General features: G+C 37.7%; 1 protein-coding gene and 1 long non-coding RNA gene across 2 annotated transcripts; both read right to left on the reverse strand.

Annotated features, from left to right (window-relative positions):
- Nucleotides 1-2,610: 2,610 nt before the first annotated feature.
- On the reverse strand, nt 2,611-7,307 carry LOC111337657 (uncharacterized). The gene is made up of 3 exons (XR_015993345.1): nt 7,049-7,307; nt 5,838-5,931; nt 2,611-3,357 (listed from the first exon to the last, which is right to left on the reverse strand). It is a non-coding gene; the product is annotated as an uncharacterized LOC111337657 (long non-coding RNA).
- A 758-nt stretch (nt 7,308-8,065) lies between these two features.
- LOC111337661 (transmembrane prolyl 4-hydroxylase) lies at nt 8,066-15,413 on the reverse strand. Its single transcript, XM_088739164.1, has 10 exons — nt 14,881-15,413; nt 14,189-14,270; nt 13,905-14,083; nt 13,492-13,553; nt 12,808-12,842; nt 12,469-12,619; nt 11,991-12,048; nt 11,380-11,492; nt 10,366-10,456; nt 8,066-8,927 (listed from the first exon to the last, which is right to left on the reverse strand). The coding sequence occupies exons 1-10, from the start codon at nt 15,166-15,168 to the stop codon at nt 8,652-8,654; spliced, it is 1,335 nt and encodes a 444-aa protein (XP_088595290.1). The 5' UTR covers nt 15,169-15,413; the 3' UTR covers nt 8,066-8,651.
- Between the last annotated feature and the right edge of the window lie 1,141 nt (nt 15,414-16,554).

Below are 16,554 nucleotides of genomic sequence, written 5' to 3' on the forward strand. Positions count from 1 at the left end.
AAGGTTTGCAAAATATACTTTGATGAACCACTTGGTCCTGTATCAACTGAAATTGGAGTCATTTTGAGACAAATTGCTCAGGGTATCCTCAATTCTGGTTATGGTAAAAAATTGCACTTGCAATTTGTTTGTAAACTGATTTCATGTCATCATCATCATCATTATCCTCATCATCATCTCTATTCAGGTCTCCACTCTCCGACTACAAAGGATGACAAAAACATAGCTGCCAAACGATAAAGACCGGTGATATTTGTATTTCCAAATTAAAGGTGAGCATTAGAAAGGTTTTTTTTTTAAAAAAAATTATTTAATATCTTTTATCTATATCAATATCAGTCTTGTGCTTCAGCATGTCTAAAATTGTATTTTTCCTTTGTCGTTCAGTGAAAATGATTGTTTTCTGCTGCCTGGTCAACAGCCCTTCCAACTGTGTCACCAAATGGACTAATAAAATGGTGAGTTCTTTTTTTCTTTCTCTTTTCTTTTCTTCTATCGGTGGACCCCAGGGATGGGTTTGTTTTGATCATTATGTCTTTCGATCACATTTTCATTAGATTATTTTAATCGTCTTAAATAAAACCCTTTTTAATTTGGTGCGAAACGAAACCAAACAAGAAAAATTTTTGGAACAACACATGCTGAGCGATAATTTTTTTGGTAAAAAGAAATCACTCTTCAAGAACAAATTAATGTAAAAGTAAAAAAAATTTGGATATCGATCTACACTGTGTGTGGAATCGAAACAGATAACGATGAGTCCTTCTTTAGCAAGATTTCTCATAACTCATTATGCACTCAGTTCAAAAACAAACTGACAAAAACAAAAAAACAACTGACAGCAATAGGTTGTCTGTGGAACTACGGCTTTGTTTTAGAATACAATGAAATTCTACGGAAATCTCTCCGCCGTATGTATTTAATTCAACCACCATACTTTTTGGTCTTTTTCTCTTCATACCAGCAATTTTGATGCAAATTAACTCGCAACTGATTTTAAACGGTAGAGACAGGAACCTCAATTTCCGACAATTTTTATCCTTTCTTGTAATTTTCACGGTCATTCTTAGTTTTTACGGTAAAACTCGAGGAAAAAATTTGACGCTGATTTTCTGTTTACTATACTTCGTGCCTGTTGAGCTGACCTTGAATATCTTTCACAGGGCCATATTTAATATGGCGGCCATATTGTTTTTCATTTGTAATGCAAATCAAACTCACCCTAAGGGGCGGCTGGCCATCACATTTCGACAAGGTTTTGTTTTCTGTTTTTGTTTTTCTTGTGAAAATTAGATGGCAGCTTTAGCGAATACAACCCATGTGAATTTTTATGCTAGCTTGTAAATTTAATGAATCAAGAGTTGATATTCTCTTGTAATTCAAGAGATTATCACTTGATATTTTCTTGCAAATGTATAAAGGTCATGAACTTTTTATTGAAAATGATCACAACATTCCTGAAATTCTCATTGATTGCTTTCTTTTTTTCTTTTAGTATCACTTTATACTACTTCGGATTTCCATGGAATCGCAAGCAGTATCGTGGATTCTTACGGAAACCTGGCAGATCCAACATGAAGTGGACTGTGGAGGAAGCAGAAGTTGCGTTTTGCACAGTCATCTTTAGGTATATTTAACAATTATTCCACAAGCGCGCGTTGGATATGAGATGATAGATAGCCAACGAGGCGCGTAGCGCCGAGTTGGCTATAATCATCTCATATCCAACAAGCGCGAGTGGAATAATTGTTTTATTAAAAACGCCCTCAAGAAATTATTATTTTGTAAGAAGAAACTGGATTTTTTAGCTCCCTTTTGTTTTTAAGCTGACGCGTACGCTTACCATATTTGTAGATTATGGTATATTGGCTGATATACCATAATGGCTAAGCCAATAAAAAGTCTTGAATTGCATTATCCAATGATCCAGTTTTTAATAAAATAGATTACGTCTATTTTTTTTTCCGCTAGACTCGTCCAAATTTTTCTAGAATAGAAAATTTGCGAGTTGTCCTGGGATAAAACGAAGTTTTGTAGAAGTGGGCATGATCACAAGTGAAAATCTGAAACCCAAAGATGAAATTCATTGATTTGTTAGTAATAAAAGCTACGAGAAATTTTTCACAAAAATTTTTACAGTCGTTTGGTGCCTATTTTTCTTTTTTGAAACTATCGCATGATTGCGAAGACGGACAAACAAACTCTCAATTACTAACTTCAAGAAAGTAGTAGGTAAGCAATGGATATAATTCACATTTTGACATTGAGATAAAAAAACTTAGCAATGAACACCATACTTTCATGGAACTTCAATAAAAAATCTTTCAGAATGTGATGCAAACTTCACTTATATATTTGTTTAAGCAATTTTTTCGACTTAAGTATACATTTGTTGTGAAATTCTGTTACTAAGTAAAATGTTGGTCTGACAACCAGATTTTTTGACCTAGTTGTATTTGTTAAGCAATTTTGTCAACATGACGATTCGGCTCGGATATTTCGCCTGACAAAATCATTTACTTGGCTTAGTTATTTCGTAGCATTCCTTAGAAATTTGTCTTAATAGCTTTTTCATAATTAGTCTTTCACTGTATTTTATACTAAAATTCACTCAGTAAACAAACGCTTTATTCAAGTTGAAATAAAAATACAGTTGTAACAAACAAATGCGTCTTGCTTTCTTTACCAACAAAGTAATTAAAAAGATTGTGCGCTTTTAAAAGGGACAGGTCAAAATATAGGCTATCTCTTTTGAAATTTTTTGCGGATGGAGGGTTGCCGAGAGAAAAAAATTCTGCGGATTTGAACAGCATCTTGTATTGAATAAAAAAATATACTCGACTTTTGATGGAAGAAAATCTATACCACAATGCAAGATTTTTCCCGCCAAAAGACTTTGTATATATTTTAATCAACACCAGACATTACTTAAAAGTGCATCCATCCTTTCCTTTGGGCAACCAACCCATACACAAAAGAGATAGAAAAAATTTCCCGCCAAAACAAAAAAAATTTCAGGCTACTTTTGAAAGCGCACAGTGTCTCCAACTTGAAAGACTTGTTCTTCATTTTAGATATATTTGTAGAAATATACAACAAATTTAGTCATTCTTTATTGAATATAACGCATTGATTGATGATAAAACTGAAACTTGATTTTTTAAGCAATATTTAGGCTCCTTTTAAAAGCGCTCAGTGTCCAGTCCAATTTGAAAGACTTGTTCTTCATTTTAGATGTATATCGGTAGAAATATACAACAAACTTAGTCATTCTTTATTGAATACAACGCATTGATTAATGATAAAAACTAAAACTTGATTGCTTCTGGGGTATTCTTCAATATACGACTTCGCATCCTGCCATTAAAGACACAAATAAATTAGAAATAAGAATTATTCTACTTTAAGTTAACATGGTAAGAGGTTTTGTTAAAACTTAAATCTTAAACTCCTGCCCGATTATTCCAATGGAATCATAATCACCACAAATAAAGTTATTGAGATAAACAAACGAGTTTGAACCATGAGATATTCCATATATCGTTGTTTCGTCTTTGATAATCAAAAAACATCACAGCACGAGTTTGTAAATTGTTCCCTGATTTGACTTTAACTCATTTGACTTGATCTGGAAGTTAGTTTTCCCTTCCAAAAAAATCTGGCATCATTTTCCTGGGGGGGTAGATAAACAATACCTTCTGCTTTTAACGTTTGTAATTTTTACCGTCCAACACAAGTAGTAAACTTCTCTAGATCTATGAGCGAATTAATAGGGAACTAATTTTTGATAAAAAAAATAAATGCTCTAAATAAATGGATAAATTCACGCTGAAATTTTCGAGAACTTTGCAGAGGAATGCACGAAAATATTTCAAACATTCAATACACAATTGAATGAAAATGCACAAAAAGCCTACACTGGATGCTCGTAGAAACTTTATCATAGACTAAAGCAAAGGCAAAAAAGCCAAAAAACAAATAGGAATTTATAGTTTATTTACAGCCGAACAATTTTCGCAGTTTCTTGAGTGTTATTGTTGCATTAACCGATTCCAAATTAATGTCCTGTGCTTGTGCTACTCTTTCTTTTTTTCTTTTCTATATGAACATCTAATTGTGGTGCCGAGGCTGAACGTTCGAATTTTGTTTTTCGCGATTTGAGCCTGAAACGTTCTTAACATGTTCGTAAAGTTGAGCGGTAATTAAGCAAATGTCGATTTTATAGAATCCAGATTTTTAAATGCGCTAGAACGCGCGTGGAAATTGCTAAATTAACGAAAGCTATTGCATGAAAACAAGTCCGGTGACCCCTTAATTCTTTTTATTGTTCCAATATGATAATAACGTCGAAAGGAATCATCAGAAAAAAAAAACTAGAAAATTCTACGGATGGAAATTTGCGATGTCGGAAAATTGCCTTTTTTCTAGACTTTATGAAATTCCGCTCCGTATAATTTTTTAAAAAATCTTTGTGTTACGGGTTTTGCCGCCTTTTTTTGTCAGTGGGCCCTGGGACCCACTCGGTCAGTTTAATTTCCCAGGCCAGTTCGGTTCACAGCTCGTGTGTTGCGTTTTTTAGTTTCGGTAGGTTTCACCTTAATTTATCACCTCAGTTTGTCAGTTTATCATTCATCACAGCACCATCCATGTAAGTGTTCATCGTTCCGTTAATTTATTGTTTTTGCCTTGTCGTATTTTTTGTTTTCTGTTTTCGTTTCATCGTTTTCTGTATTTTATTTACATGTAGTTTCACCGTTCGACACTTAAGGAAAATAAACCATCGATTTGCATACTCTTCGTGATTCGGTTGAACACTACGCTAAGAAAATGTTAGTAAAAAATGTTACGGTAAAAAATGCTAAAAAATGCGTCTGAATAAGCCTATGAAAGCGTTGCCATGGAAACTGCTAGTGACGAAATGACACCCATTTTTGGATAACCAATGATAATATAATTCAACCCCGTAAAAGCGTTTAACTGGCCTTGGTCAGTCTTTCTGTTGTATTCTTTCAAAGTTACAAACCATCAAAAAGATGAAAACCGGTACGAGCCACCTTAAATATTTTGTTTTATTATACCATTAAACCTGAATGCAGAAGATAGCAATGAAGGCGATGCCGAGGTTATCGGAAAGCGAGCTTTAGAAAACGGACTTGTTATTCCAGTGATTATTCATTGCGAACAAGGAACAAGAACATATCTTCCGGTGTTAAATAGAGAGCTCCAAGTGATAAAGGAAAAAGTGAAGTATGTGAACGTTGTCATAGAGAAAACTGCAGAAAATCGGTGCTTTTGTAATCCTTCAGTGGTCACGCAACGATTAAATAAAAGCTTATTTATTACCCAAGATGCCAATTTTTAACTTGAGAGGGATGGGGTAAGAGAAAGAGAAAATGGCGAGGGGAGGGGGAGGAGGTGATTATTCGAGGGAGGCGATTAATAGAGGGACGGCTATTTTTCGAGGAAATACGGTATATTGTACCACATTTTGAAGTCATATATAGTCTATTGCTGGACAGATGCACAGCAACATGGAATCCCTTTGTTTTAGATGATAGAAAAGGCAAAATGCTGCGTCTTTCATTCGACAGACCATAGAAAAGAACCAATCAGAATGTGTGTACAATTCAATCGTATAAATAATACCATACATCAAAAGGTAAGGGAAATACGAAATACATCTATATAGAAATTAATCTGCAATCAAAACTCTGTTCTTCAACCGAAAACAGCATTCGCACAAATTTGGAAATACAAGAGATATGAGAGAGATTTATGACCCCATATTTCGTTCTGTTACTTCAACTGATTTATAAATTGCGAAATCAATAGATTACCTATGAGATTAATGTTTTGTCCTTAAAGAGTATGGGGTAATGAGGTAGTCTTTCCCAAAACATTTCAAAATGACCCGTGTTTTGGACGGCTTATCTAGAAAAAAAAAGTTTTGCAATTCATTACAATGGTTTAAAAAATACCTACTTTTAAGATCTTTGTATACATATTTAAAAACACCTCTCCTACCTTGTAAAAATTAAGCTGTTCAAAAGAGGCACGCTGTCACCTGCACCTGTCCCCGCCCCATTTACATTGGCCACACCCCCATTTCCACACCCCCATTTCCACACCCCCATTTCCCAAACTTCCACATAAGCTTTAACTAACATTAAGGTAATATTTACGCTAGGAACCTGTTATTGCATATTTTGGAAAGATTTTCTGTTTAACCTTTTACCATTCTAAAGCAAGATGTTGTCCTAAAGATAGTCTATTGTTTACGTCATTACTTTTTCTTATCCTGGTGCTGTTTACATAATAAAGAGTGGGTCTTTCCGAAATGTTGTCCCCCGCTCCGACAGAATCCGTTTTAATTTGGAAAATTGGTCAACATGAACAATGAGGGCAATATTACAAAGTCGGTGGGGATATCACATAGCGGATTCGTTCTGACGAGGCGCTGAATCTCAAAACGCCAGCTTTAGACACTCTTTACGATGGACAATATATCTTCAGCTCAATAAGTAAAACCAAATTATTTGTATTCACTTCAGTTTGAAATTTTCTAGTCGAAGTTGCATTTAAAAATGGGACGCCTTGAGCGTGTGAGCTAATGTCCAGAGCCCAGACATAAGTGACAATTCACCCCTCATACTTGAAAAGGCTGACATACAATTCTGTTGTTTCGAGCACATACTTGGGCAAGATTTCCATATAACCTCACACGTTAATCATGCATAGAGTGTTGCAAAGAAACCTTTATATTTAGTCTTTATGAAGTGGAATGCATAATGAATGTATGGGATTATGTGGAAATCTTTCCCATATTTGAACTCAATTCTTTCCTAAACAAAAAGGTTGATTTATTCCAGAATGGACATCATGCATTCGTTATTTCAGCGAATTTCACAAACTAAGTAATCTTCACGCTTAACTATTCACCAGAGCTTCAAATTCAAAGTTACACATTATGAGGAATGTAAGAAAGTATAATCCGGCGAAACAAGGCACATCGATAACTTAACAAGCAGGGTTTACACTATAATTGTACCTACCGAAGTAGTCTTCCATGAGGTCAACGAGCTTGGAAGGACCTTTAATTAACCGCGTGCGACGTTCGAGTTTGCCTTCATCTTCAATTTACGTCGAGTCGCTCTTCAAATAATTAAGCCCTTAATAACTTGGCTAGCGTCGAAACTATGAGACTTTATGTTACCACTTGTCCCAGTAAGCGCGGTATTAACTTGACGTATAGACCAGTTTCTGTTGCTTCTTTAGCAAGACTTACACGTACATGGAACAAGAAGCAGCGAAGGGGCTCTGTCCTGGTGTACCGGTTCACAAGGGAATTACCATTGTTCTTTCTTTGTTTAGGAGTCATTGGTTAGCTGTTGTGTATTGTTCGGTCTTTTGTAACGGCTCTTGTGAACCGGTACACGAGGACAGAACCAGCGAAGGTGAAGAGAAACTGAATAGTGATTGGCGTCATCACGTGCTTGAGAAAAAAATTATTAGCAATTTAGATTTAAAATTTGCATGAAATGATGGAGTAGGGTTTGGTTCAGGTAGGGGGAAACTGAGGCTTGCTTTGCGAGATAGAGGGGTACAAGAAACATTTTTTTAGGAAAACAAATTTTGGTAAACCGGGGCTTGTATTTTGCTATTAATAATTGCTTAATACTTTTTGCAATTTTAAAGGGGACAGGTGAGAGGTGGGGGGTGAGGTGAGTGGGGGGGACAGGTGAGAGGGGGGTGAGGTGAGAGAGTCAGGATGCTAGGGTCAGGGGAACCTATTGTACTATTTTCAAATCGCACATCTCCCTCCAGATCTCATCATGTTGTCTTTTAAGTATTTCAATTTCAACAGATTATGCTGATAAAGATGGTGAGTTATCTAAAATAATCAGATTTTGAGTGTTTAATTAAGCGTTGAAGATGATTCTCAATGGATGCAACAGACTGATTTAAAGGCATGGTCATGTGTTCTCTAGCCTAAATGTGAACAGAGCGTCAAAGTACCAAAAACAAAAAATTGAAAAAAACAAACAAACACAAAAACTACGCAACCGAAGATGGACTAAAAATTTTATTTCTAAAAAACCATTTTTCTACTCAGTTCATTATTTCATCGTTTTTCCAACCAGTTGCAGTAGTGTCTAAAGATGCCATTCACACCCGTCCTCTCCCTGCACAAATGGCAGCTTTACCGGGGGCAATAATTCTTCGCCATAGTTTCATGAGGTGATTACCGCAGGGCAACGTCAAAAAATGCTGAATTCCAAACAGAATGCTCATCAGAAATATTTTCCTTACCTTAAACGATTTGGTACGTGATTCATTTTTACAAAGTGGCAAATTTGACTTGATGAGTGGATTGACAGAAATGCGACCTCCTAAATCCCTGCCCAAGCATTACTGCATAGGGGAGGGGGCGCGGGAGAGTAAGGCTACAGATAATTTTGGTGGGCTAAAAATTATGAATTCAAGAGAAAAGGCGTCAGTTCTTAGTTAAACAGTATCCGACCCAGTCTTTATCTCCTTATTCTCCCGCCCCAGTTTCTCTCTCGATTTGGGGGCCGAGTAGAATAAAGACACTGAGAACAAAGTCCGACTATTTAGTGCTGTTTTAAAACAATAACAAGTCAGGCTTCTCATTAAATTTTTTTCTTAGGATTTTTGTACGAGACCATAGTCTCTCGCGAGTTTCCAAGGATATTTATCCAATTGTTTGCGATCCATTTTTCTCCTTTAATGATATCACACCCTCCATGGTAAGTCATCTCGTCCAGTCTCCCGTGCCATCCAGTTTTTTCATCCCGTAAGTGATTATACCACATGATGGCTGTTCCTTTTCGAGGTTTTACGAATAAGTTGGCTTTGTGACAATGCTTGCTCAGGTCGCAGCGGTATTTGGTGATCTTCGCCCACGCCTGGACTCAAAGGAAACAAAATACCCAAATAAGATCGATGCGTTTCATCTCCGCGCTAACGACATCAGTGGCGGATCTTGGGGAGGGGCCCTGGGGGCTAGGCCTTTAGAAATTATGCAAGTAAAAGTAGCATATTATGCTAGTAGCATTGCTTTTTATGGCGAAATTATGCTAAAATTATGCTCTTTTCTCCAAATTATGCCCCTTTTTTTAAAATTATGCTCTTTGAAAAAATTGCAAATAAGTCCAAAAAATACATTTTTTAATTAGAAGCCGTTGGTCTACCAGAAAGAACGCAACAAATCCACAATGAAATTCAAATAAACATGTGGTTCATGCACACTAGTACTAGACTATACATGGCTTACAATGTGTTTTCCGGTTTCGGTGCACCCAGACCTGGGCTCAGACCCGGGCTCAGACCGTTTCAGACGCCGCTCAGTGATTCACAATGAACTACAAATGCTACAACTTGAACTAAAACTTAAAACATCGAATAACGTCACCAAGTGCTTGGGAGTAGAGATGAACAATGATCAAATTGTAGCATCAGAAATGATCCGATAATTATCAAAAGATGCGAATTATGCTAGCATGGCTACTTGGCAGAAATTATGCCAGTTTGCTCAAATTATGCGAAAATTATGCTAGCATAATCTATACAGGCTTACAGAGGGCCCGCCCCCCTACGTTGGGGAAAAAATCGCAGAAGGAAGAAAAGCCGACAGGTGTACACACACAAATACACCCCCCCCCCCTCTCCCCCTTAGCGAATAATGCTGAGTTGAAGCGTAACGATTCACCCTATCACTCCTAGGAGTGCTCAAAAATGAATTTCTCCTTACAATGTCACAAAATATGTAAGCACCTGGTGATGAGAAGAGAGGAGGGTATCAATTAGAGAGCGCTCTTTCAAAAGGCAACAAAGTCTTAGAATACGACTGAGAGAGACTGGGAGACAACAGCGTGCAGAGAATTGATGTTCAGATCTTGTGGGGGAACGATTGAGGCAACGGCAAACGCCACTGAAAAATGAACACTCGTTTTGCTCACTTTTCCTTTAAATCTTAAATCCAAAATGACAAAAGATCGAAACTGAAAAAAAAAAAGCACCTTGTTTACAGTAAATTCGAGTATTTTCATCAACGTATACAAACGGTTAAATGCAGACGGCAGGGGATTCAATTATTTGCTGTTTGTTCTAAATGAATATCAAGTTGGCAAGCGATCAAAATAAATAATATTATCAGATAAAACAATAATCAGATACCACATTTTCAAAACTAGCATACAAAATAATGCATAGTTGTGTGCAGTGAGGGTTAAGAGTTCGATTGCCTGGGAAATTTTTCACTGTAAAAGCAACACCTTACAGCACATTACTTTAAATAAAAGCCGTTGTTATTGTTTGCTTGTTTGTTGATTACTTATTTTTTACCTCGGTGCTAAATGTTGCATTATCTGCAACTGGAAATGCAGTCTCGCCTCCTTCTTCCACATCGTTTAAAAAGTACAATACTGTAATGTACCTGCAAGAAAATGATCAAGGGTCTTCAAAATTTACTTCATGCTTATCCCATAGCCTTCATTTCAGTTAATCTGCGAATATCAATTCGCCAGTTGTCTCCAGAGATTAGACTCCTCCTACCACGTCACGTCAGGCAATGCGCTCTTTCTCCAACGAGTGCTTCAAGTGATATGACCAAACAAGGGGAGATCACTATGCCCGCGTGGTCGATGACATTTCTGCCACTTGCTTAACCGATGGAGTTTAAAACAAAAATGAGCTATCGCAACTCCGTCCCCCTCCACACTTCCCACATTTGAGTTTGCTTACACATTCTCTCTCTTTGAGTTTACCATCAGCTCTCCTCGAGCTCGGTGCTATACTTGACCGAACATCAGTTGCGGGAAGGGCTACCCCTGGTAAAAAAATGATTTCTTAGCCTGCGGGTAGGCTCTCATTAGGGTAGACCTTGCGCCGGTAAAAAACGAAGGCCGGCTCGGCTCTAGCCTCCGAGCAGACCCGCATAATTAGCACGGCAGGAAGCGTCTCTCTCCACCCGCGGGAAGTTTGGAGACGAGTTGGGAGAGATGGGAGAGATTTTCTGGGACTCTTCCGGTACGCGTTGCTCAAGGCATCCTACTTTCTCGCGGGCAAATATACGCTCCTGCCTAAGAACTATTGTAACACAACCAAGAAGCTAGAGTCGCTCTCGGCTATCACCTCGCGCGACTCTTACGTTTCTTTCGTGCTTAGCAACCTCCCGCGTGCGTCCATAACTTAACTGTGTACGCTGTGGTGTTTACCATTTGTTAAATAGTAAGGGCCTTCTGGCAGGCTATCTCGACTCTGGAAACCTCATGATAAACCAGCGAAACGTTTGTGCAGCAGCACTAATGAAAACCTTCTCGCAAGCTAATTAATTTTTTATACTTCACACAAGATTACCGGCAAAGACGACAGTGACGTCTGTCACGGAAAGCACAACAGGGAACGTTCGGTTCAATATCTTGGGAGTCATGGTGACAGTGATAGTGGCCCTCGGGATGGTAATGGACAACCTAAGGGTGGAAGGAAGAAAAAAAGGAAGAAGGAATGAGGGAATAACAGCTTGGAGTGATTCATTACTCGGGGAGGGTCACGAAAAGTTATTAGAGGAATTGAGCGCCGCGTTTACGTTAAACGTGAACGGCAAGAGTGACCATGTGACCCTGTTTTTCCCGCCATTTTTCACAATTGCGCTTTGCGGTTTCTACGCGAAAGTAGCCTGTTTCGCCATGTACGTAAGATTTTCTTCACTTTTCCTTTTACAGAGTAGACGTTAATTGCCGGAGAAAGGGTACCAATACTATTCCTTGTAAGTCATACAAGGGTGCCTTTAAATCCACCATTGCTTGAGCTCACGCAGCAAGGTTTACGCTTTTTTTACGTGAAACGTGATAGGGTAAGGCGACGTTTGCCGTTTTACGTAAAAGCGGTGCAAAATATCTCTAGTATCACCACACGACGTAAAAATAAATTAATGGTAATTCGGTAAAAAAAAAAAACTGAATTCTTACCTGAAGTTCCTCACTTTCTTCTATGGCTGCTCTGGGAAGCTTTGTTAGAGCCGCCACTCTGAAAGCCAAAAATGAATTTTTTTTTTCAATGAAGACAGTTTAAAAAAGATATTTAGACGTCTTCAGCAAGTTTGTTTAAAGAGATGTTTTTTCAATTCAGGTATTTGTTACCAGTGTCTGAGTAACCTTATTTTCGTGGCCTATTTAGTGGACCGCAAATTATTCAAGACACTCCTGATGAAAAGTGTTCATAAATTGCATTGAAACCAAGTCTCACGACCATCCAGTTACCTCTTGAAAAACGACGGAGGTGATCAACTTGTAACGTCCTCAAACAAAACCAATATATCAGGAAACAAACGGTTCGGAAAAAGTCTGCAAAAGGTTATTCACTCCTAGTCTCGTGCCCAGACCTTCCACGGCCAACCGGTAGGATCTGGGTGCCAAATTAATTCACTCCCTAATCCCGTTTATTTACCTGTCATTGAGTCCTTTGATCTTTCGATGATCTAGCCATGTTTGCTGACTATTCCGGCTTTTGACTCGAGGGAGTCCTTTCGCCATGTTATGGAGACTTTTCATGATCTTGTTTGTTGTCACAGCAAGAAACTCTTTTAAATCCATAACACCTTAAAAAAGAACCATAAAAAAAATAATAAATCGTAGACTGATGGGAGAGATCGTGCAATGTGAGCAACTGACCCCTATTACGCAACATCGAAATTGTCCCATTGAAAGTTTACATTGCATGATAAAATTAATCCTTCGGTTTCTCAATACTAAAGTCAAATGTTAATTGCTACGAAAAATAACCAACCATTTTTATTCTTGTCTACTTTCAGCTCAGCGAACCTGCAGATATTAATTAAAAAATAATAATTAACAATTATTCCTCGAGCGCGCGTTGGATATGAGATGATAGATAGCCAACGAGGCGCGTAACGCCGAGTTGGCTATAATCATCTCGTATCCAACAAACGCGAGTGGAATAATTGTTTTATTAAAATAAAACGCCCCCAAGATATTAGACAAATCTTCTCGACTTTACTTTGTAAGAAGGAGCCGGATGTTACAATGTCCAAATATTAGATTATGGTATATTGGCTCATATACCATAATGGCTAAGCCAATAAAAAGTCTTGAATTGCATTATCCAATGACCCAGTTTTTAATGATAATAATTACAGCCTTGCGTTAACCCTTTAATTCCCAGAGGTGATTAACATGTAACTTCTCCCTAGACAAAGTTTAGCCTTTATTTAACAAAACCGTTTTCTGCACCATCTTGAACTTAGCTGAACCTTCTATCTGAACTTTTATTATTGTAAACACTGTCAAGAGGAAAACAACCCTCTTTAGAGGATACGTAAGTCCCACTGCTTGCGTTAATTTGCGATTTGGGTTAGACCCCGTGTAAATATCCGGCCCTTTGTGTTGTGAATAGGGCGAAGGAAAATAAAGAGGGAATAACAATAACGTCGCACTCTGTTGGGTCACTCACATTTTTGCAATGTCTTCCTCCGAGAAGTATAAATCACTGAGATCAACAAGATTATGCATTACCTATAAAAAGGAATTAAAAGAGTAAGGATTATGCTATCCAGAGGTTACATTTGATTGCCCTATTTTATCTCTTGTTTTGCAAATTCCCGTTATTATCAACGAATTGCAAGAAAGTTGTTTTAAGTGAATACTAGCACCCTTAACAAAACAATACTTTCCAGGATGGAAAGGGGGTCATACCACGCGTGTCACACCCTCATTACCTAGAGATGAATTGCTTGACACTTGCTTTAGTGGGAGAAGAGTTGAAATTAAAGAACATTGAGGGACACTGACACCGGTGGGAAATCGAGATTATATCTGTCACAAAATGCCAATAAATTTAAGATAGCACTGTCAACGACCTCGTACCTCCACTCTGTCAATGACACCGTCGTTGTTGTAGTCCCAACTGTGAAATGTCGCCTCATTGGTTGGCTCTATGTTGATACCCGTTTCAGGGTCCTGGACCTCACTGGTGTCCAGGCCCTCTCTGGAGGCGAGGCTTACCATAGTTTGGCATTCGTCGTTAGACAGAAAATCGGGAATTTCTGACATAAAATAGAGATCAAGACATGAAATCTTTGTCAATGAATACTGCGTTTACAATAAATAAATGAACGACTAAGAAGAAAGACAAATGTGACATTTCTTACCGAAGATAGGCGGTCTTAAGCTTAGTGTTTTTATCACATACATCTTCCCCGGGCTTAGTTGTCTTTTTTGCACATGGCCAACCTGAAGGGTGAACACAATTTGTTCGTAAAATATACGACTATCTGAGGCTAATTCAGGGGGGCGTCATGGTAAAATCTTGGAACAGGGATAAAAATTTCCACCATCTAATTAAACAGAGACAGTAAAATACCATATAAGGATTGCGTTACGTGACTGTCACGTTTCAACAGGATTGGCATTCTGTCTGCTTCAGTGCGATATAATGTTCATCTTGATGAAGATCAAATGATACCTTTACAACTTAATCAGAAACGGTAAAAAAACTCCTTTACTGAATGGCTAAAAACGAAAAATATGAAATAAAAATGAACGGCAGACAAACATGATTCTACGAATAAACAGGAGTAAACGGCTTTTACGGATATCATGGTGTCTTTGTGGCAAAAAAACGCAATTTAGCAACAAGTTAAGATCTTAAATTACTTGTAAGTGGGCATAAAAAGTGCCCACCAATATTCGTCAGAGTGCGAATCAAGTAGCAACAAGTACAAATAGCTGTTAACTAAATATTGAATTAAATAAATACAATATGAACGACACGTCACTATTTTGGATAGGTTCACGGACTGAAATTTAATTATGGAATTATTCCTGAATTTCATGTTCCTACCTTCACACCATTTAATCGAGGCAAAACTTTAAAGTCGGTATTCGCATCAGTTCGTTTGGAAGTCGAAGCCCTCACGGATTCTTTACTTCTTTCCTCCATCGCTTGGCGTAAATTCGATTCGATCCCATATCCATTCTTGTAATACACAGCTACACATATCGCTGCTAGAGCGGTTATAGCTACGGCCACTGCTGTAGAAGGAAGTGACGATTTCGAAGGCTTCTTTGTTGCCTTTTGTTTTGATTTTTCCTTCGAAAATTTCTTGTTATCTGCACGTGGCGGCGCCATAGTTGATCTTTAAATGGCTTCTTTCGTGTCGACTTGTTGATTTCACGGCAATGAACACCACATTTGCATATCATTTGTAAACATAATATAACAAAGTCCCTCGCTGAGATGTCTGATAACGAACGAGACATCCATGAGTTTTACTTCACTACGAATAAACAAGTTACAAAAGCTTGCTTAATCCATTACGTTTCCTTGAAAAGTTTTGAAGATTTAACCCCCAAGTGAACGCTGGCCGGTGTACGGCCTCGATTGAGAAAATTAGTATTGCGTGACAGGCAGATGTCACGCACACTATTTCTCTTCCTCCTCCAGTTTGTTGCTGTCCACCAGACAAACAGAACCCTCGCAATTTCCCAAAATTTCAACCTACGGCAGTACATGTCACAGTAAACAGAAATAAACACAGCAAAAGCGCTAAAATATCTCTCTTATTCAGCTTTTAATATAATTTTACTATGAAATTAACTATAGCGACTTAGTAAAGTAATTGATACTCGTAAAATTATGCGGATGTAATTAGCGTCCAGTTATTATATTGACCACTTTCAAAAATGGCTGCCGGATTAATATTCTTTTGTTTAAATTGAAATTAGCCTTTCTGGCCTCGCTTGAGATAATGTATTCTTTTGAATTTTGTACTAGAGAACGAGGCCAGAAAGGCTAACTTAAATTTAAACAAAAGAATATTAATCCGGCAGCCATTTATGAAAGTGGTCTATTCATCTTTCATAATAGAATTAGTCACCAAACTGATTAAAATCATTTGTTCCTTTTTTTTCAATCAGTGCTAGCTGAGTCATGGCAACCATTCGCCATATCAAGTATTCAAGACAATTGCTGTCGAAATACTGGAACACTGGTGTTCCTCTTTGAGCCAGGGTTTCGGCTTGCTGCAGGCTATCATGATCCTACGAAATTGTGTCTAGCATTCTTGCATTTAAGCAACCCATATTCCTGTTATGAGTTTGTTGAAATCGTTCCTCGTGAAATTTCTCTTGTTCAGCGACGCATTTTAATATATGCTCCAAAAAAAAAAAAACCTATACCCTGCATGAGTGACTTTAAAAGGATCTATGTTCACTTTGTGGCTTGTTTATTATGCAAAACTATAGCCTGGTATTTCAAGAATATTATGTACAATCTGCCTTTATCATCCTTGATCATCCCGCTCTTTTTTCTTGCTCTTGTCCCTGGAACCAGGGGAAGATGTATCTATTAAAGGTTTTTAAGTACAAAGTTAGTACAGCGGAAAATAAAAGCAAATTATTAGAATGCTCAACATCTTACGAAATACCTGCACAATTTTCCATTAAAAAGGTTTGCTCCCGTTTCATTTTTTTTAAGATCTTCCTTTTGTTATTTTCACGGTCCCTTCTGGTACCT

Source organism: Stylophora pistillata, chromosome 11, assembly GCF_964205215.1.
Source record: "Stylophora pistillata chromosome 11, jaStyPist1.2, whole genome shotgun sequence".
Classification (NCBI taxonomy): Eukaryota; Metazoa; Cnidaria; class Anthozoa; order Scleractinia; family Pocilloporidae; genus Stylophora; species Stylophora pistillata.